The sequence below is a fragment of the Balaenoptera physalus genome, assembly GCF_965194825.1.
Source record: "Balaenoptera physalus genome assembly, chromosome: 11".
Taxonomy (NCBI): Eukaryota; Metazoa; Chordata; class Mammalia; order Artiodactyla; family Balaenopteridae; genus Balaenoptera; species Balaenoptera physalus.
The window spans coordinates 58,378,859-58,401,221 of NC_138896.1; the positions used below are offsets into that span (position 1 = coordinate 58,378,859).

General features: G+C 44.8%; 1 protein-coding gene across 1 annotated transcript in view; it reads left to right on the top strand.

Annotated features, from left to right (window-relative positions):
- CMTM8 (CKLF like MARVEL transmembrane domain containing 8) overlaps nucleotides 1-11,276 on the top strand; it is a 95,083-nt gene extending 83,807 nt beyond the window's left edge. Inside the window, exons 2-4 of the mRNA XM_082411879.1 lie at nucleotides 5,486-5,659; nucleotides 9,442-9,558; nucleotides 11,022-11,276. Of these exons, the coding sequence (XP_082268005.1) occupies nucleotides 5,486-5,659; nucleotides 9,442-9,558; nucleotides 11,022-11,105 (375 nt within the window). The 3' untranslated portion in view covers nucleotides 11,106-11,276. The remainder of the gene's footprint in view (nucleotides 1-5,485; nucleotides 5,660-9,441; nucleotides 9,559-11,021) is intronic.
- Nucleotides 11,277-22,363: the final 11,087 nt, after the last annotated feature.

The window sequence follows — 22,363 nt, forward strand, 5'->3', positions numbered from 1 at the left end:
TCCCTTGTCTTCCTCTTTCTTGGCTTCCTCCCTCACTTGGGGTGGAGCAGATTCCCTAATAGACTCACCAGGTTAAGAAGAAGGTAAAGTGACGAAAGGCACGGTGGTGATGGCCTTCACCATGCCTGTCTTTTGTTTTTGTTTTTTTTAAATATTTATTTATTTATTTGGCTGCGCTGGGTCTTAGTTGCGGCACGCAGGATCTTTTAGTTGCGACATGGGGGATCTTCCCTGACCAGGGATGGAACCGGGGGCCCCCTGCATTGGGAGTGTGAAGTCTTAACAACTGGACCACCAGGGAAGTCCCTGTCTTTTGAGTCACTCGGCTGCGATCTGACCTGGTTACCTTCTGTGCCTGGGGCGTTTGTCATGCCTGGATTTCCCCTCCTTCTGGGGATTACCCTCACCTTTCTCCCACAGAGTTCTGTTGGTTTACTCAGTAGTTCCTCTTTTAGAGTTTATACCCTCATTTTGTTGGGTCATATCCTTCAGTAGATTACTGAGAGAGAAGGTGTGGAAGGTGGATTTTTTTTTAGATGTTGCATATCTGAAAAAAAAAAAAAAGTCTGCCTCTTGCTCTTCATTGATTATTTTCCTGGGTAATTTCTGGGTTAGAAACCACTTTCCAATTTGAAAGCATTTGCCATTATTTTCTAACATTCTGTCTGCTTCTGGAAAAGGTTAAAAGCCTTTCTGTTTTCTGATCCTTGGTGGTTCTTTGATTGTTCAAAACATCTTCTCTTTGCACCTGAGGTTCTGAGATTTCTGAACCTCGGTTGAGTCTGTTTTCATCCATTTTGCTGTGTACTCAGGGGAGCCCCTTCCAAAAATGTGTCCCTTTTGTCTCCTTTCCTATTCATCTCATTCTGATGATAATTTTAGAAGGGTTTGGGGAAGGAACAAAGTTAGATTCATGTGTCCATTTTGACATCTTTACCCAAAAGCCTACAATACATGCTGAAGCTACAGGAATTGGTGCTGGCACAGCAGTCAACACAGATGAGTGGAATGAAGATTCCAGAAACTGACCCAAAATGTGAGAAGTCACCAGTAAGTGATAACAGATCACCTGACCATCTGCTAGAAAAAAAATAAAGTTGGACTTTCTTCACCCTGTATATAGAATTCAATTCTAGTTTGTTTAAAGATTTAAGCATACACACAAAACTGTCAGAAAATATAGGAGAATATTTTTATAATCTTGTGCTGAGGAAGCCCTTCCTAAGCACATAGGAATAGAAGAAGGCTCAAAGAGCTACCAGTTAACTGTGTAAAAATTTTAAACTCCCGTGTGACTAAAGACTGAATTTAAAAAAGCTGGATGGGAAAATATTGCCACATATGTAGTTTGTTACCATCCCTGTTATGTAAAGATTTCTACAGATCAGTAAGAAAGTGATTTTTTTAAAACATCAATAAATCAGAACTAGAAGTGGCTAATAAGCATTTGAAAAGATGCTCTTCCATCCTCGACTGATCAGGAAAATGCAAACTAAAATAAACAAGAAGGATACAGCACATCTGTTCTTAGTGTGTGGTCCCTGAACCAGCAGTATCCCCTGGGAACTTAGAAATGCAGATTCTCAGATCCCTTCCTAGACCTACTACTAATCACAAACTCTGGGGGGAAGCCCATCCACCTGTAGGTTAACAAGCCCTTCAGTTGATTCTGACGTTTGAGAACCATCGCTGGGGCAGCTGAGAGAGTGAACAAATGACGTTCAGTGTCGTGGATGAAACAATGTTGAGTGAGAGAAATCAAACATGGGAGCATGGACAATAGGATTCCATCTCTGTGAAGTTCCAAAACAGGATGACAGAAACCAGGGGAGGTGGGACCCTCGGAGGAGGGAAGGAGTAACTAGGCGTGATGGAGCCCCCCCCCCCCCACCGCCGCAGCGGTGCTAGACATGTTCTCTTTCTTGAGTGGATGCTGGTGACACAAGTTGGTCCAGTTTGTGAAAATTCATTGAGCTGTTCACTTAGGATTTGTACACTTTTCTCTGTGCTGTACTTCAGTCAAGCAGTGAAGGGCAAAACATGAGATCTCTTTTGTTTTTCAGTCAGGTTTTTAATCATTTAAAACCTGGGCATTTAATGAGGTTGGAAGGGAAGAGCAGGCATACTCAGATGAGAGGATGAATCAGCACAAGTTTTTTGATGAGTAATTTGACAGTAATTTGAAAGCTTAAAATATTCTAGAAATTCCACTTCTAGAAATCTATCCTGGAATTCAGGTTTGCAGAGGTATACATTATATAAGAATGTTCCCTGGGTATTTTTTGTACAAACATAAAGGAGACAACTTAAATTTTTCTCCATAGGGAACTGGTTACATGAATTATGGAAAACTGGGCAGCTGTTAAAATCGACATAGATCTGGAAAGAGGTCCTCGGTGGCATGGCTGACGGAAAGAAACAAGTTATAGGCACCATATACTGAGTGATCCGTATTTTTAAAGGAGAAAGAAAAGGATTTGCAGGTGGTAGTTATAAATGCAAGCGAAAGAAGTTAGGAAGGCTGGATGTAAAATTTTTATATTGGTTTCTCGAGAATTTACAACTGGTGTTTGTGACTTCTTTGTGTGTTTTATATATAGTTTTTATACTGCTGTGCTTATTTTTACCTGCACTTACCACTTTCGTAAACTTTTTTGTCTTAGATTTACCATTCAAAAAAAAGGGTTGGCTTAAAATAATGTTTATCAGTGAAAAAACAAACAGTATTTTTGTAGTCTAAACAAATAAAGATCTAGTTACACACACACACACACGTACACACACACACACGGAGCTATTTTTGTAGAGTGCTTTTCATCAGTATTGGTTATAGTGAGAGACAAAAAGTGTGCTTCTGGATATATTTCACTTACCTAGGAAATTCACTTGGGTAGAGTAATTCTTTTCTTGACAGTTCTTTTCCTGTGTATGCTGGTGAGATCTTGGGTCAAGGATTCCTGTTTTTTGAGAGACAGCTCAGTTAGCGATATTATCTCTGTGTGTAAAAGATGACCGCCGCTAGCACTTTAGACAGAGCGTCTCTGGATAGTGGACTCCACTTGCTTTAATAATGAAAACCATTTTCACATTCAGAGCCAAGAGCTGTTAGCCAAGCCTGTTTAGCTGGCACAGGCTTACGCTGGCAACTCTTAAACTCTTGCACACTCCTGGAGAGACAGCTGCCACGTTGCCGTGGTTCTTCCTGTGGTTATTTCCTGTGTGAATCAACAGAGGCCCCTTCTGACCCCTTCAGTTTGAATCAAGAAGCCCTTGTTGTTGTTTCAGACCCTACCATGCTGGATGAGGTGTGTTACCTGTCTTACTGATCCAGCGGAATAGCACACCTGTGTGTGTAGATGACCTGTCAGTTGTGATGAATTCCAGACCAAAACCCCATGGGTGTTGAGGCTTGGCACCTTCTGGGATTTTATCCTGTTTTGTGCTTCTTCACTTGCAATAAATTCCATTGCCACAAATGTAAACACAAAAATATATCTCCATTAAATGTTTCTTTGGCATTCATATACGACATCAAGCAGATAAAAGAACATCAACTTTCAGCTCTAAGGAGGGGAAGCAGCAGCACTTAGAGTCTGTTCCCTGCTCCCCAGCACAGACATCCAGACCTCGCCAGGGAAGTGGGCTTGTCTCAGTGAACAGTTTAAAAGGTCCCCTGGAAGCCTGTCTGAGGGCTAAGTGATCCTAACAGGAAGTCTTCTTTCCTAAAGAGGGGCCTGAACTCTTCCCCCTGGACTGTCCACTTCTAACCCCATCCTGAGGTCCCTGGCTCCCCTAGACTGGATAGGTTGTAAACTGAGCCCAGGTCAGCCCTTTAACCTGTTCCTGTTTCATCTTTCCAGCTGAGGAAGTGACACCCTAATCCACTGGGGAGTCTTTCCAGAAACCTGGGGGTAATTCCACTTTATCCTAATCTGATCTATCAAATCTGTGAAGGTCCTGTCTCCTTCTGAAATTTGCCTTGAATCACTCACTTCCCAGTATTCACCAGCATCTTGGCGCATCATCTTCTTCCACTTGGATTATTACAGCCGTCTCCAAAGTGCTTCCCTACCCCTACCCACACTCTGCTTGCCTGTTCTCACCATGCAGTCAGAGTGATCTTGCAAAAACTTAACCTGATCTTATCATTGTCTTGCTCAGAATCCTCCTGTAGCTCTTAGGATAAAGTACAAAATCCTTAGGTGTCCTGGGCCCACGTAATCTGACCCTCCCCAAGCCCTCTAACATCTTGTACCCATGTCCTAACGTCCTCCACTCTCCTGCAGGTTCTAGAAGGCCCTTCCCCAGCAGCCCTCTGCCCATGCCATGCTCTCTGCCTGGGACGGTGTCTTCTGCCCGTCTTACTAGCTCCCAGAGGGTCTTCAGGCTCTTCCTCAGCACAGCCCCCTCTGACATTTGTTGTTCCTGCCAAAAAGGTCACAGCCCCCGTCACAGACCCTTGTCACACCCTTTATTTCCTTCAGAGCATTTTCCCAACTGTAACTATTCAGATATTTCCCCCCATGAGACTCTAAGTCGTGCATGAGCAGGTCTGTTTGGTTTCTGCCCTGCTCTACCCTCGGGGCCCACGGAGCAGGAAGCCTGGCCTGTGGCATGTGCTCAGGGCAGGTGCTCAGGTGTCAACGCCGAATGACCAGCTTTGTGATCAGAGTCAGTTTCATGTCTTGTCCCACATCCCATGGAGAGAGCTGAGACAGGAAGGAAATCGCTTGTCCCAAGTTACACAGCAGCCAGATCTGCTGCCAGAGTCCGTCCCACATGCCTGATGCTGTCTCCTGGGAATAGGGTTTAGATGCCAACTTTCCTTCCTATGGGTTAGGAATAAAGTCCTCCTGGGCCCTGGAAGGCACACCTCGCCGTGGCCTCCCTCCTTGAGGACCAGAGACTCACACAGCGTAGACCAGCATCCTTCCTTCACTCAGTGGTGATGTGGTGGGGCTTCGGGCTGGTCTTGCTCTGTAGCAGCAGTGAAGTCGGGTGACCGTTGCTGGAATAAATGCATAACTTATGTCTTGTTCCCTTGACAGCTATCGGGAGCAGATTCCAGCCACAGATGTGTGTTGTTTTGCCCCTCTTTATTAGTGCTGACATTTAAAAATCGAGGTCATCATGTACAAACTTGAGTTTCTGTGTTCTCCTGGGGGTGGGGGTGGGAGAAAGATGGAGAAAACCAGCCCACAGCTGGCCGGAGCTGGGCAGAGACTTCCCCCAGAAACAAGGCGTGGGTTTCTTGTTTGTCCTGGTCTCTGCCCTGCCTGTTCTGTTCATTCATTTTACCTTCCTGGCATTTGCAAGAATGTGAGCTTGCGGCCAGATCACATTTGGTACATGTACCCATATATATGAGTAAAAATTGTGATTGACACTTTGTATAATTACTTTTTTCTCTGTCCCCACTTCCTCCTCCTTCTCCATCTTCTCTTCCACCTCCCTTTTCCTTTCCACGGCCTCTCCCGTTTCACAGGTTCTGGGGCTGCTGGTATGGACACTGATCGCTGGAACTGAGTACTTCCGGGTCCCTGCGTTTGGCTGGGTCATGTTTGTCGCTGTGTTTTACTGGGTCCTCACCGTCTTCTTCCTCATCATCTACATAACGATGACCTACACCAGGATCCCCCAGGTGCCCTGGACCGCGGTGGTAAGGAAACCGTGGGCGTTCTTCTTGTTCACTGCCCATTAGGTAGGACGGAATTTAGTCCTTCTCCAGACAATTCGGGATTGTCTCTGCCAACAAAGCAGAGGGCAGAGTCAGGGAGAACGCAGCACAGGTGTTTTACACCTGAGCGTGACACAGCACTGTTGGAAGGTCCAGGAATTCCTTTTAGGCAAAGTAGCAAACCAGTCCCCAGAAGACTGAATCAAGAGAAGCTCTGTTCTCTGCGTACACTCTTGTTTTGTTAATTCCCTATAAACAGTGTCACCTAGGAACAGGTGTGTCTGGGCATAGCCTCAGCAGATCTTCTGGCCTCCAAACCCCTCCTGGGGCCGTGGCTTTAACCCTTTGTGTACCAGAGTTCTTTGATGTTGAGAGGTGAAGAGTTGGAATGAAAAATGAAAGTCACTGTTAGAACAACTAGGTGACCTCACACTGGGGAGCAGGAGTAGTCAAGAGTGACTGGATTCTTGTCCTGACTGCATGCTGGGTGCATGATTACAAAGGGAGACACAGCCTGGGGGCGGGGCAGGGGGAATAGATAAGAAAATGTGTAGATTACAGAACCTATCTTTGTCTGCTTGGGTGCCAAAACAGAATACCCTAGACGGGAAGCTTCAATGACAGAAATTTCTCGCAGTTCTAGAGGCTGGAAGTCTAAGATCAGGTGTCAGTACAGCTGGTTTCCGGTGCAAGCTCTCCTCCTGGCTTGCAGATGCCTGCTGATCTTGCTGTGTCCTCACATGGCAGAGAGAGAAAGAGAGGATGTGAGCTCCCTTTCGTCTCTTCTTAGAAGGGTGCTAACCCTCTCAGGGGGGCCCCACTCTCATGAGCTCCTCTAACCCTAATTACCTCAAAGGCCCCGTATCCAAATACTATCACGTTGAGGGTTAGGGCTTCAACATATGAATTTGGGGGGACACATTCAGTCCATAATATTCTGCCCTGGGCCTCCCTGGTGGCGCAGTGGTTAAGAATCCACCTGTCAATGCTGGGGACATGGGTTCGAGCCCTGGTCCGGGAAGATCCCACCTGCCACAGAGCAACTAAGCCCATGCGGCACAACTACTGAGCCTGCGCTCTAGAGCCCACGAGCCACAACTACTGAGCCCACGTGCCGCATCTACTGAAGCCCACGTGCTCTAGAGCCTATGCTCCGCAACAAGAGAAGCCACTGCAATGAGAAGCCTGTGCACCGCAATGAAGAGTAGCCCCCACTAGCCTCAACTAGAGAAAGCCTGCGTGCAGCAACGAAGACCCAACACAGTCAAAAATAATAAGTAAATAAAAATGAATAAATTTATAAAAAATACTAATATTAATAAAAATAATAATATATTAAAAAAATTCTGCCCCCCCAATCATGACCATCTCACATGCAAATACATTTGTTCCATCTCAACATCCCCCAAACTCATTCCAGCATCAACTAAAGTCTTGGTCCAAAGTCTCCTTTAAATACCATCTATGTCAGATATGGGTGGGGCTCGAGGTACAGTTCATCCCGAGGCAAAATTCCTCTCCAGCTATGAACCTGTGAAACCAGACGAATTGAGTGCTTCCAAAATACAGCGGTGAGACAGGTACAGATAGACATTCCCATTTCAAAAGGGAGAAATAGGAAAGAAGGAAGGGGTGACAGGTCCCCAGCAAGCCCAAAAGTTACAAGGCAAATTCCATCTGATCTTAAGGCTCCAGAACAATCCTTTTTTTGGTTCAGTGCTCTGCCTTCCCGGTGCATTGGGGTAGCAATGTCACCCTGGTGTCTCTGCAGGGTGGCCCTGCCCCTGTGGCACTGGGTAGGGATATCCTGACTCACAGAAATCCCACCCTTTGAAACTGAGGAGGAACCAGCCTGCCCACTGGGCCCGCGATGGGAGTGGCAGCCCTGATGATCTCTGAATCACCTTCGGGCGATTCATTCTTTTCCTGAAAGATAAAGCTATTTCGCAGTCAAATAGTTCTATGGTTCTGTCCCATAGAATCCAAGAAGTTCCACAGCCCTCCTTCATTTTGGCCCGTCTGCATCCCCTTCAGTTCAAACTGGTAATGTTTCTACTGGTATAATCCCTTACCTATTCCTGGCTTCTGCTAAGATGGTCGATTAGATCTGTGGTTTGTACCTGTAATCTGTTTATCAAAAGGCTGTTCGGCCACACCCTGAGTGTTCTCTTCTGAAAGAGCTTTCTCATTTTTCGCAATATGGCTGAGCTGAGAATTTTTCAAAACCTTCTTTTTTGTTTTGTTTTTTTTGTTTTTTTGGCTACGCTGTGCGGCATGTGGGATCTTAGTTCCCTGAGCAGGGATCGAACCCGCACCCCTTGCATTGGAAGTGCGGAGTCTTAACCACTGGACTGCCAGGGAAGTCCCGGTTCTGGTTCTTTTTTGCTTAATGATTCCTTCTTCAATTCATCTCTCTCCTTTTGCATTTTCCTCCAAGCTGTCGGGGGAACCAGGCCACTCCTTCAGCACTTTGCTAAAAAAATTTCCTCAGCTAAACGTTCGATGTCATTGCTTGAAGTTCTCCCTTCCACAAAACACTAGAACACCTTTCAGACAAGTTCTTTGCCACTTTATAGCAAGGATCACTTTTCCTCCAGTTTCCGATAACGTATATTCCTCATTTCCATCTGAGACCTCACCAGAATCTCCTTAAACATCCATATTTCTAGCATGTGCCTCAGAACTCTCCAGCCGCTCTTTATTAGCCAGTGCCAAAGCCACTTCCATATTTTTAGCTATTTTGTGACAGTTCTGAAGGGACTCAAAGTCTTGGTCTCCTGACTGCTGGTCGGGGTTCTTATTTTGCTGACCTCTGGCCTAGAGCATCTATTAGTCTGTCTCTCCTCCAAGCCTAAGCCTCCTTCATTGATTTATTACATTAAGAACTTAAAATATTGCCTTTAATGTTACTTTTTTTTTTTTTTTCTTATTTAACACTGCTCCCTTCTGAAACTCCCGGGTTTGAAAATGCTCTGATTTGCATTTTCAGAATTTATCATCGTGAGGTGTGTCCGCATTTTATAGCTAAGGAAACTGAGGTTTGGAGCCTCCTGACTCTGCACGGGTTCACGCACAATTGGGCCCATGTCTCTCAACTTCCATCCAGCAGTTTTTTCTGATGTCATCCTGCTCCGGGAGCTCCTCTGCCTGAGTAGTGATTAGAACCCTGGCCAGCAGTCAGGACACCCCTCCATGTTGGGGTTCCACACTCACACGTGTGAAGAGACCAGAAAGTCATGCAAGTGAGCGTAAACCCTGTTGAATCCTTGCCACCCAGATGCACTGACTTAAACAACCGCAGGGTATTCTTCACAGAGAAATAAGCTGGAAATGTGCTCCCAGGATCGTTAGATCTTCTGTTGTTGTTGTTTTTTTCCCCTTCCTAAGAGAATCCAGAAATCTGGGTTTCTGTGTAAACTCCCCCAGTTTTAAGATGTTTACAGCCAAATTTTGAAAATTTTACTCGCTGCTGGCAGATGCTAAACGTCAGACGCGTCTGCCTTCTGGTTGGGATATTTTGTTCGCTGCTCCAACTGAGGAGCCCCTTTGCAGCCCCTCAAAGCGTTGGTAAGCGAGGAAGCAGCGTGCACCGAGTACCCCCAAGGCGCCGAGGAGCTGCCTTCTCATCGCCCTTGTCCCCTGCCCCCTCACGAGTCCAGGTGGGCCCCTTGCCACAGCCGAGGTGTGCCTCTGGCCGCTTCTGAGATCCGGGTGTGCCCAGACCTTCCCAGGCTCCCTAAACACTCTGCACCTCTGTCTCCCAGGGTCTGTGCTTTAATGGCAGTGCCTTCGTCTTATACCTCTCAGCCGCTATTGTGGATGCGTCTTCTGTCTCCCCGGAGAGGGACAGTCACAACTTCAACAGCTGGGCAGCCTCGTCGGTGAGTGAGCACTTCATCCCCACGGTCTCCTCCTCCCTCCCCAAGGCCGGCTGAGGGCGAGGAGGACAAAGTTAACCTGCAGGGAAAAGCATCACCTGCGGGAGGGACACCTTGGCAATGAACTTCCTGGTTTGAGCATCATGGGGCCTCCCGTTGGCCTGGAGCACAAAGAGGCTGAAAGAGTCCGCTCGAGTGAAAGACAAATGCTAGAACAAAATAAGTGTTTGAGGGAGAAAAAAACATTTGAGGGATTCTAAGAATAATTCCGCCTACAGTGTCCGTGGGAGAGAGAGGCAGAAGATGAGCACACTAGGATTCTGTGTGTTGAAGTAGAAATGTTTGTTTATGCTCTAAGGATGCCTGGGAAGATAGACACCAGCAGAGGTTCCTTCCAGGGACTGTGATGGGCCATGAGGAGTGTGGGATGAGGGGCTTCTACTTTTTAATTTATGTGCTTCTGTACTGTTTGCATTTTTAAACCATAAGTGTGTATTTTTCAGATTTAAAAAACTAATTTTAAAAGTTACTCTGAAAAAAAAAAAAGTTTCTCTGAGATGGGCCTTATAACATTCCATCCGCAGTAGAAGTGATGGGGGCGGGAGGCGGGCAGTTAGACAGGAAGACCAACAGTATGATGTTAAAGCTGGTGGGTGATCCATGGGTGTTTATCGTATTCTTGACCTATATTTCAAAATCTCTATTGAAGGGTAAAGAGCGTGGATCCACGTGAGATTAAAAGTCACAGGGCTCAAGTTAGCACACAGCACGAGTAGTCAGCTGGGCAGATGCAAACTAGTATGTATAGGATGGATAAACAACAAGGTCCTACTGTATAGCACTGGGAACTATATTCAATATCCTGCGATAAACCATCATGGAAAAGAACATGAAAAGGAACGTACATATATGTATAACTGAGTCACTTTGCTATACAGCAGAAATTAGCACAACATTGTAAATCAACTGGACGTCAATAAAATTTTTTAAAAAATGAAGAATCAGGTGGAACTGGGCTGTGGTTGCCCCAGGAGAGGGCCCGGCGTTTTCCCAGCTCTGCACTCACACCCCCTGGGGGCCCCTGGCTTCCTTCCGCCCACTCAGCTTGTTTGTGTAAACTGAGCCTGTGACAATCTGAGGTTAAGCCTTGGTCTAAAATCACCGATACTAAATTAGAAATACACAGGCTTTTCTCAGATGCACACCACCATATTCACCCCCACGTGAACACCCTGGGCTTATTGGAGTAAGACTACAGGCTTTCCAGATAGGTTCCCAAAAAGAAAAACAGCCTAGTCTGAAATTGTTTCAGAAGGAAGGTAATTGAACCAATAAAGCAGTTTTAGATGAGAAAGCTTGGAGTCAAGGGATGCCATAAGTGCATTATTCAGTAGAGGTGAAATGATAACTTGTGCTAATTAGGATGTGCCCTAAACCCCATTTCTATTATGCTTTGTTTTCTCCAGTTCTTCGCCTTCCTGGTCACCGTCTGCTACGCTGGAAACACATATTTCAGTTTTATAGCTTGGAGATCCAGGACCATACAGTGATTTGCCATTTTGAGAATTAAAAGGGAAAAAAAAAGGAAGAATCTCACTGTAAAAACAGCTGTAGGTATAATGTATATTTCCAGAGAATTGTATTTAACTAATGTTTTTATATACTTAGTTAAATTTGCTCACAGTGGTTTGTTATAATTAAACTGGATACTTACTTGCAAAGTGCTGTAGCTTATAATGAATCTTAATTATCTTGTTGATGTCTTCATAGACCTTATTTTCTCAGGCAGTGTATTAGAAATAGATAAATTGCTAATATTAAGAATGCATCAAGTTTGTAAACCTAACTTTTAAAAATGCCAGATTCTTTTTTCATTAAATGTTTCACAATCCAGGGTAATGTGGCATCTGACTCAAGAAAGGAGACCTATTGCTGAAGCCTGAGGCCGGGGGCTGGGGGGAGTTCTTCATCCTCATGGGGTTGCCTAGGGTGATATTGCCAGGAGACACTGTCCACAGCCCCCAGGCCAGCGTGGTTGGAGAGACCCATCTCCTCAAGTCTGGGGATCGCCGGTGGCATGAGTCTCACATGCCAACTGGTTGGCACAGAAAGCATCTAATGAGACACTAGCCTTAGAACTTAGTAATGAGCTCGCCTTAAGTGGTGCTCTGAGCACAGTGGCTGATGTGCTGGTGGTATTTTTTTCTAATACAGATTAAAATAAGCTCATAACCATTAAAAGGATAAATACTTGCATGTACCTTAAAAACCATCTTGCTGACCACACAGACACAGGTACCATATTTGGTGGAACATATCGGACCAAAAGGCTCCAAATCTCCAAGCCCTAATATTTTGTAACATTGTTATTAGATATTATGAGACAGTGGGAAGAACCCCGTTCCGGAGGCAGATGTGCACTTAGAGGAAGTGTTTTTAGGCAAGGTGGTTCTTGCTGGAATGGCAGTGTATCTTGGGTGATTTTTCAAACTGCAAAACAAAAAACCACAGAAACGTTAGTATAGTTGATGGTAGGGAGAGGGTTTGGCCGTGCACTCTGTGGGCATGGCCCCGTGGCCTCCTCTCTTCTGCTCGTGTGGCAGTGCTGTTTTCTTTCTGTTGTGTGTTGTTTGCGTTGGTTTTCCTGTTCATCTAATTCCTTAGCCAAGCTCTGTTTCCCCCTATAAAGGAGAGTTGGGATTTCTTCAGTGTCTAATGACACCCACCCCAGACCTTTGAAAGGAACAATGAAGAATGTTCTTGGGTTGTGTGTCCAAAAAGGTAGGGGGGAGGGGACACCAAGAGGGAGAGGTGGGGTGGAGGGTGGGAGTGAGTGGGGGTGGGGAACACGAGAGGCCTCTTTGGGTCCCGCATGTAGCCATGAAGCTTCAGCTTCAGTGACGCAGACCTGCAGGTGACCGGGGCTGCGATCTTTCTGGAGCTGCGTTCCCAGTCATCACCCGGACAGCCTCTGACTCGCTGATTTTGCAAGAAGAGCTGAAATAACTAGTCAGGGTTTGTGTGTGCTGCCTCTCTGTCCATCTCTCCCTCTCACACTCCCAGAAGCATGTTCACCTTGCATGTACCTGGTGGATTTTTTTTTTAATTGAAATATAGTTGATTTACAATGTTGTGTTAGTTTCAGGTGTACAGCAAAGTGATTTAGTTATATATATTTATATACACATATATTCTTTTTTACATTCTCTTTCATTACCTGGTAGATTTTTAAAGTACTTTATATTGCAATCAAGTCTCCATAAGAGGCAGAAAAACTGTAACCTAAGAGGTCTCTGTTTCTGGAAACAGTCATAAAGAAAGAAGCCTGCTTTTATGTTTGTGTGTGTGTGTGTGTGTGTGTGAGAGTGTGATTTCTATAATCATGGACACATACATAGGAAGTAACTTCTGGAGTAAAAGGTTTCATAAGCCACTTTGAAATGTCTTCCAAATAAACCACAACCAGCTGTAGGCCTTTCCTGAACCCGTAGCGCCAAAGAGATCTATTTCAAGAGATCCGTGATTCATTTGCGTCCATGCGGAGGAGACTTGCTGTCATGTCTTTATATGTGGCTTTTCAAGAGCATGACCCTTTGTGTTGCCTTAAAAGTTTACCCCAAAAAACCACCAAAAATTTATTTTTGGCTGAAAGGAAATCATTTCTTCTTTTGAATACTGAGAGACTTTGTTCATGAATAATTTTTAAGTGTGGGTTTTTAGACAACAAAATGATTCTCTGTTACTCAGCTAAAGCTATAAGTTTTGAACTGGGTTTAATTTTTCTCTTGAGAAAGAAGGAAAAAGCAAAGCCACATGCAACACAGCCAGCATAACAGGAAGAATAGGTTTCTGGGGTTGAAAAATGTTATTACAGGGATGGTATAGAGTGTGCTTACACTCTGCTGTCTGTGCTCACTGTCTGCATTCACCTCTCAGCCCTTCCAGAACCATCACCTTCTCTTTGATAGAGCCGGGTGGGTTTTAATTTGATGTATTTCCACACTCATGGCAAATCAATGAAATGCTTTAGGCATTTAATCTCTCTCCATTGCTATTTCCAACTCATAGCCCCAAAAGGTAAATATTTAGCCAATATTTTAAAACTGTAAGAAAATCTAGAGACAAGAATGTTCAGTGTCAGTTGCTTTTGTACATTTTTAAATTGCTCTCTTCATAGGAAAATCCCTTCAGGGTATCAGCACACAAAAGATTTTAAATACATAAAATATCTCTGCTTAGAGGACAGACATTTAAAAACACTAACTGAAGATGCAGCCCTGGGTAGAATATTAATTTAAAAGTCTGTATTTCTGTTCCCTAGACAATTATTAAATTGAAAAGAGAGATTTTTCACAGAAAAAAAACAATCCAGGCATACAGGCAGACCTCGTTTTATTGCGCTTCACCTTACTGCACTTCACAGATACTGTGTTTTATACAAATTGAGGGTTTGTGGCAACCCTATGTGGAGCAAGTCTATTGGTGCCATTTTTCCAGCAGCATTTTCTCGTGTCATGCCTCTGTGTCACATTTTGGTAATTCTCCCAATATTTCAAACTTTCTCATGTTTCTTATGGTGATCTGTGATCAGTGATCTTTTTTTTTTTTTTTTTTTTGATCAGTGATCTTTGATGTTACTATTGTTCATTGTTTGGGGGCACCACAAGCCATGCCCCTATAAGATGACAAACTTAATCAGTAAATGTGTGTGTTCTGACTGCTCCACCAACCAGCTATTCCCCGTCTCTCTCCCTCTCCTCAGGCCTCCCTATTCCCTGAGACACAACAATATTGAAATTAGGCCAATTAATAACCCTACAATGACCTCTAAGTGTTCAAGCGAAAGGAAGACTCACATGTCTCTCAGTTTAAATCAAAAGCTAGAAATGATTAAACTTAGTGAGGAAAGCATATCAAAAGCCCAGACAGGCTGAAAGCTCAGCCTCTTGTGCCAAACAGCCAAGCTGTAAATGCAAAGGAAAAGTTCTTGGAGGAAATTAAAAGTGCTCCTTCAGCGAATACACGAATGATAAGAAAGCAAAACAGACTCACTGCTGATATGTAGAAAGTTTTAGGGGTCTGGATAAAAAGAAGATCAGACCAGCCTCAACATTCCCTTAAGCCAAAAAAAAAAAAAAAAAAAAAAAAACCTAACCTAGAGCCAGGTCCTAAATCTCCTCAATTCTGTGATGGCTAAGGGAGATGAGGAAGGTGCAGAAGAGAAGTTTAAAGCTAGCAGAAGTTGGTTCATGAGGTTTAAAGAAAAGAGCCGTCTCCTTAACATAAAAGTGCAAGGTGAAGCAGCAAGTGCTGATGTAGAAGCTGCAGCAAGTTGTGCAGAAGATCAGATAATTCATGAAGGTGGCTACACTAAACAATAGATTTTCAGTGTAGACAAAACAGGCTTCTACTGGAAGAAGATGCCATCTGGGACTTTCATAGCTAGAGAGGAGGAGTCAGTGCCTGGCTTCAAAGCTTCAAGGGACAGGCTGACTCTGTTGTTAGGGGCTAATGCAGCTGGTGATTTTAAGTTGAATCTAGTGCTCATTTACCATTCTGAAAATCCTAGGGACCTTAAAGGTTAGGCTAAGTCCACCCTGCCTGTGCTCTGTAAGTGGAACAGCAAAGCCTGGATGATAGCACATCTGTTGACAACATGGTTTACTGACTATTTTAAGCCCACTGTGAGACCTACTGCCCAGAAGAAGATTCCTTTCCAAATATTACTGCTCATTGACAAGGCACCAGATCACCCAAGAGCACTGATGGAGATGTACAATGAGATAATGTTGTCATGCCTGCTAACACGACATCCATTCTGCAGCCCATAGATAAAGGAGTCATTTCAGCTTATTATTTAAGAAATAACATTTTTCATAGACTCTGACTGCCATAGGTAGTGATTACTCTGACGGATCTGGGCAAAGTCAATTGAAAATCTTCTGGAAAGGATTGACTGTTCTAGATACCATTAAGAACATTCTTGATTTATGAGAAGAGGTAAAAAATATCAACATTGACAGGAGTTTGGAAGAAGTTGATTCCAGCCCTCAGACTTTAGTGGAGGAAGTCAGTGCAGATGTGGTGGGAATAGCAAGAGAACTAGAATTAAATGTGGAGCCTGAAGATGGGACTGAATTGCTGCATCTCCTGATAAAACTTGAACAGAAGAGAGTTTGCTTCTTATGGATGAGCAAAGACAGTGGTTTCTTGAGATGGAATCTGCTCCTGGTGAAGATGCTGTGAAGCTTGTTGAAATGACAACCGAGGGTTCAGACTGTTCCATAAACTTAGTTGATAAAACGGTGGCAGGGTTTGAGAGGATTGACTCCAGTTTGGAAAGAAGATCTATGGGTCAGATGCTATCAAACGGCACTGCAGGCTGTAGAGAAGTCATTTGTGAAAGGTAGAGTCAATTGATGAAGCAGACTTCACTGTTGTCCTATTTTAAGAAACTGCCACAGATGCCCTGACCTTCAGCCACCGCCCTGATCAGCAGCCATCAACATCCAGGCAAGACCCTCCACCAGCAAAAAGATTAGGACTCCTGAAGGCTCAGGTGATGGTTAGCATTTTTTAGCAGTAAAATTTTTTTTTTTAATATTTCTTTTTTTTTTTTTAATTTTTTATTTATTTATTTTTGGCTGTGTTGGGTCTTCGTTTCTGTGCGAGGGCTTTCTCTAGTTGCGGAGAGCGGGGGCCACTCTTCATCGCGGTGCGCGGGCCTCTCACTATCGCGGCCTCTCTTGTTGCGGAGCACGGGCTCCAGACGCGCAGGCTCAGTAGCTGTGGCTCACGGGCCCAGTTGCTCCGCGGCATGTGGGATCTTCCCAGACCAGGGCTCGAACCCGTGTGCCCTGCATTGGCAGGCGGACTCTCAACCGCTGCACCATCAGGGAAGCCCAACAGTGAAATATTTTTAAATCAAGTATGTACATTGTTTTTTAGACATAATGCTACTGCACACTTCATAGACTACAGTATAGTGTAAACAGAACTTTTCTATGCACCGGGAAACCAAAAAATTTTTGTGACTCGCATTATCTTGGTGGTCTGGGACCAGACCCACCATATTTCCGAGGAAAGCCCATAGAAGCCTGGGACAGACGTGTGCACACTTAACACTGAAAAAGGGCAACCTGAGAAGTATTTCCTAACTTGGCCTTACATAAATGTTCTGGCTACGTTCTTGCTGCCAGTTGTAAGCAGACAGCTGTACAGGAAGGTGAGGTAACTGTTCCAGTGCTGATGACCTAGAATAATGGGGAAGATTAGAGTATGTGTTGTTACAAGTAAACTTAGTTAACTTAGGTGTTCGGTGTCTAGGAGGATCAGCTTTGGGGGAAAGTGCTTGGCAACCTAGAGGCGATGATTTTTCAGAAACTTAGGAAGGTGAGTGGCAAGAAAGTTGAAGAGACATTCCATTTGGAAGGTGTGTTCTGAGAAAACTTGTGTGTCAATGGCAGACTTTTTTCTAGAATATTCGGAATAACTCATCCAGGATGTAGCCGGCCTTGTTGCTGCCTCAGCATCCCTTCTCCCCGCCTCTTGTTATCCGACTACCCTAGTTTTTATTGCACATCCATACCACCCACTTACACCCCAGCAACTTCGGGGAAAGCCAGCTCCACTGTGCTCTAGGAATGGCCTAAGCCAGTCCCACCACAGCCACAGCGACTGGTTCAGGCAGGGACACGTGACCAGGCTTGCTGGGGAGTTCTGAGAAAGGAGTTCTGAGGAAATGCGTAGGCAGGAAGTTGTTGGCAAATACCTTGCGACCACAAGGAGAAGCCAGTCGTGGGATGAAGGTGACTGGAAGAGAGAGGGAGGTGGAAAGAAACTTCTTCGTGATGACATCATTGAGCTTCCAGCTCCTCCAGCCTAGTGGATAGAGAACATCTGTACTGTGAGGAAAGGAACCAGGTGAAAACTACATAGGCTGTAGGGATGAAGTGGTACATTTCCAGAAATCTATTTCACTGTACGTATGAAGAGCCTTAAAAATTATCCATTCCCTGAACTTGGGGATGTTTCTCTTAGGAGTCTAAGATTCATGCACAAAGATGCTAATCCTGGTCTTATGTATAATAGGGGGGAAAAAGAACTAAATTAGCCTAAAACCCTAACAGGAGGAGAATGATTCAATAATTAATTAAATTCATTGAAAGAGACTTTAGAAATGAATGCACTACAACCCAAGTTTATTCAGAGTCAGAATTGGTTAGCACCATCATTAATGATTTAACTTTGTATTTTTAACACATTTTTCAAGCTGTGCTTGAACTGTGGTTGCTAGATTGGTTATTAAAACGAAGATCAGTTGTTAAAGTGCTGTCTTCCTAAAAATATATGATGGAGAAAAATAAGTTGTACACACACAAAAAATCAATGCTGCCACTAAAAACCCTTTGTGAGTAATTTTTAACAGGAAATGTTTGTGGTATAACTTGGTGTTTACAAAAGGCAGAGCAAACCAAACTGTAAAGGGTGGTGGGATCATGGGGTGATTTCAGTTTTCTTTGTTTTTTCTGAATTTCCCCCAGTTTTCTACACTGAGCAGGAAATACCTTCATCATCAGGAAATAAATATTTTTAAATAAAAGACGAGAGAAGGCAGTGGTTTCAGCAGGTCAAAAAGAAAAAAAGGATCCTTATTACTTGTGGAAAAATTAACATCTTCAAGTTCTCTTATAAAGGTGGGCAGGTGACCAGAGCAATTGCGTAAAAACCATTCAGGGGACTATGCCCATTCCTTGGTCTCCTTTTGAAGGGAAGTGTAGTCATCTTTGGTCATCATTTATTTCATTTATGAAAGATTTCATGGATAAAGAAGGAAAAAGAGCCTCCTCTCCTCTCCTCCCTCTCCCCTTCCTTCCCTCCCGTCCTGATAACTTCATAGGAATACTGATGCTGATAGAAAACGTTAGCACAAAAATCTAATTATTCCTTACATTTGTATGTTGCTTTGTTACCTTTCTTAACATTTTCAGATTCATTTCTGTTTGAACCTCAAAAATGAGCGCTATCAGCCCATTTCACAAATAGGAACACTGAGGTCCAGATAACTTCACTTGTGGGCAGACCAGCAACTAAAGTCCCATCTCCTCATTCCAAAGGTCAAGCAAATAAAACCAGGACCCTTATGCAGACTGTCCCACTGCTAAAGGAGTTAGGGGTCCTCCATTGCCCCACTCTTGCAAATGTACAGCCGCAAAGCATAGCAAGTCACAGCCAGTGGAGAGCATTCACAAAGCAGATGGTCTACAGGGAGCCTACCTACAGTCTACTTGAGAAGTCATGGCAACACACAGGAAATTATCAGAAAATGAGAGAAAACTGTCCAAGGCCAGCTTCACTGCTGACCCATCCAATGTCACCATGCTCTCATCAACCACTGCCAGACATCAGTCTGCAACGTGACATCCACCGTAGGGTGGGCTTTCCAGAGACACATTGGGCGGGGGTGGGGGTAATTCAGGGACCACCTGTGTGAGTCAGCGCCAAATTCTCAAGTGTAGGCAGGAACCAAGTACAAACATCCTGAGCCGGGCAGCAAGCGTTAGCAATGTTTCGTGTCCCTCAGTTGTTTACAGACGTTTCTTGGGGGTATCGGAGGGACATGGTACAAGGCATGTAAGCTGGTCAAGGTTTATGAACAAAAGGGCAGATCTGAACCAAGGGCAGCCCAGAGGTCTTTGCTTTTTTGTTTGCTTGCTTGTTTTTGCTAGGTCCTGGCTCAGAATGCTGTTTGCCCGTCTGCCAGTGCCCCAGCCTGCCAGACACAGCCGTCCTCCATCCCAGCCTATTTCAGGGTCCACTAACGTGTACCAAATGCCTGAACACGTGTAATCTCATTCACTCCTCACAGCAGCCCTGTGAGTAAGCAGCGCCGCCCCCTGCTTTGCAGATCTGGAGATTCCTGCTCCGAGGCACCTGGATTCCCAGCCAGGTCTTCTAACTCTGAATCCAGTGCTCTTTCCACGCTACCCTTTTCTTGAATCTCCAGATAGGTTTCCCCCCATTTTCAAGTAGAAGATTATTCCTTATGCACAACAAATAATGCAGAGTGAGCATTCATGTTCAGACTTAGTTTTAATTTAATAGACCAGTGAAATTGATGTGACCTGTTAGTCACATCTGATAGTAACGATTATCCTTGGGCTTCATGGCAATTAAGCATAAATGGTTCTTCCACTATCAAATTGAAAAGTAATAAAGATGCACCGTTGTGTTCCAGGCATTGTGATTGGTGCCATGGATATCAGGATAAAGGCCCAGAAGAGCCTGCACACTGCTGAGGACTTGCTATGTGCCAGGCACTTTGCTGAGGACTTTCCAGGCCTTAATTTATCTAATTCTCATAGGAGTCATGGCAGGTGGTATTTTCCAAAGATGACTTGACAGTATCACCATGCAACTTCCTAATCAAATGATGGGAGCCCACCTGGGTCACCTTACCCTTACTGGGAAGTGGTGGGAAGTCAGGGAAGGCTTCCTGGAGGAGGAGGGGCCATCTCATCCACACACTGAAGGATAAAGAGCTGTTAACCAGCCGTCGGTGGAGAAAAGAGTTCAGACAAACACTCAGAGGCATGATATAGCAGAGGCCGTGACGTTCATTCAGGCTTGAGCATGGGGTCCAAAGGAGTGGAAGCTGCTAGATGTGGCTGGTGAGGTGGCAAGACAAGATGGCAAAGGTGGTGGGCCCCCTCTTTTGAGTGCACCCAGCCCTGCACCCACCAAAGCCCTTCCTCCCCAGGGGGCAGCCCTTCCCACCAAGAAGTCATCACCCCGTGTAGACACCTCTGTGTACTTGGCCGCAGGTCTGGTCTGTGGAGCCTCTTCTTGCACTCCCGATCAGCACGCAGCTCTTGTGCTGCCAAGCCTCTCGCTCGGGCTTTTAAGTGATCATGATAAAGTGATTAACACAGCATGGCCACCACCAGTGATTATTTCCGATCTAAGCTGGGTGGCACATGGGCCAACGGCAGTCCGAGAAACCCAGGCAAGGCTCAGCTCCAGTGGACTCCGGAAACGCCAGTGGTTCTCAAACTCCGGCATGCCTCTGAATCACGTGGGAGGTGGAGGGCCGACCTTGCCAAAACACAGATTGCTGAGCCTCACCCCCAGAGGTTCTGATTCAGCAGGTCTGGGGCGGATGAGGGGGGTGGGGCTAAGAATTTGCATTTCTCACCAGTTCCGGGGTGATGCTGGTGCTGCTGGTCTGGGGACCATACACTGAAAATCACTGATTTAGAAGATTGCTGGAGAATTGGATGAAGGCCCCTGGAAGGAGGGGAAATTATCCACTGCTGGGTTTTTCTGCTTCCCTGAAGCCTTCACTTCAACAAAGACCCCCTGTCATGTCCATGATGGGGTCCGAAGCCTTGGAAAAGTACAAAAGTGATGATGTAAATCTGTATGGAAAACGACATGCATCTGGAGCTGTCACAGAGCGACTGCACGGCTATCACATTATCACAGCAGCCCCGAGATGCAATTATCTTTGTCTTATAGAGAACGAAATGGAAGGCACTGTGACTATTATCTAAACAGAAAACAGATATTAGAGGCAATTTTTTTTAGTCATGAAGACTTTCAAATGTACACACAAGTAGAGAACATGGTATTACAATTCCTGAAATGCCTCAACTTTGGCAATGATGGTGCTCAACTTGAGTGGTCATCAGAATCACCTGGGAGACTTGTCAAAACAGATTGCATGCTCTATTTACAATAGCCAGGACATGGAAGCAATCTAAATGTCCATCGACAGATGAATGGATAAAGAAGATGTGGCACATATATACAATGGAATATTACTCAGCCATAAAAAGAAATGAAATGGAGGTATTTGTAATGAGGTGGATGGAGTTAGAGTCTGTCATACAGAGTGAAGTAAGTCAGAAAGAGAAAAACAAATACAGTATGCTAACACATATATACGGAATCTAAGGGGAAAAAAAAAAAAAAAAAAAAAAGAGGCCATGAAGAACCTAGTGGCAAGACGGGAATAAAGACACAGACCTACTAGAGAATGGACTTGAGGATATGGGGAGGGGGTGGGGTGAGATGTGACAGGGTAAGAGAGTGTCATGGACATATATACACCACCAAATGTAAAATAGATAACTAGTGGGAAGCAGCCGCATAGCACAGGGAGATCAGCTCGGTGCTTTGTGACCATCTAGAGGGATGGGATGGGGAGGGTGGGAGGGAGGGAGATGCAAGAGGGAAGAGAAATGGGAACATATTGTATATGTATAACTGATTCACTTTGTTATAAAGCAGAAGCTAACACACCATTGTAAGGCAATTATACTTCAATAAAGATGTTAAAAAAAAAAAAAAAAAAAAAAAAAAAACAGATTGCATGAGTATCTCGACATTCTAGAATTATCAGGACTTTGCCACATTGACTGTCTTCTGATGACAGGACAGCACTGGCATCCAATGATGTCATGAGGTAGATTTTTTTGTGTTATTTCGAAACATTTGGAGATATATCAAGTGTGGCCACAGGGACACTGCTCAGAGAGGACACTGATAACATTTCATTTCTGTAGTCCTGCTTGCTCATTTTAAAAGTAACCCGGGGGCTTCCCTGGTGGCGCAGTGGTTGAGAATCTGCCTGCTAATGCAGGGGACACGGGTTCGAGCCCTGGTCTGGGAAGATCCCACATGCCGCGGAGCACCTAGGCCCGTGAGCCACAATTACTGAGCCTGCGCGTCTGGAGCCTGTTCTCCGCAACAGGAGAGGCCGCGATGGTGAGAGGCCCGCGCACCGCGATGAGGAGTGGCCCCCGCT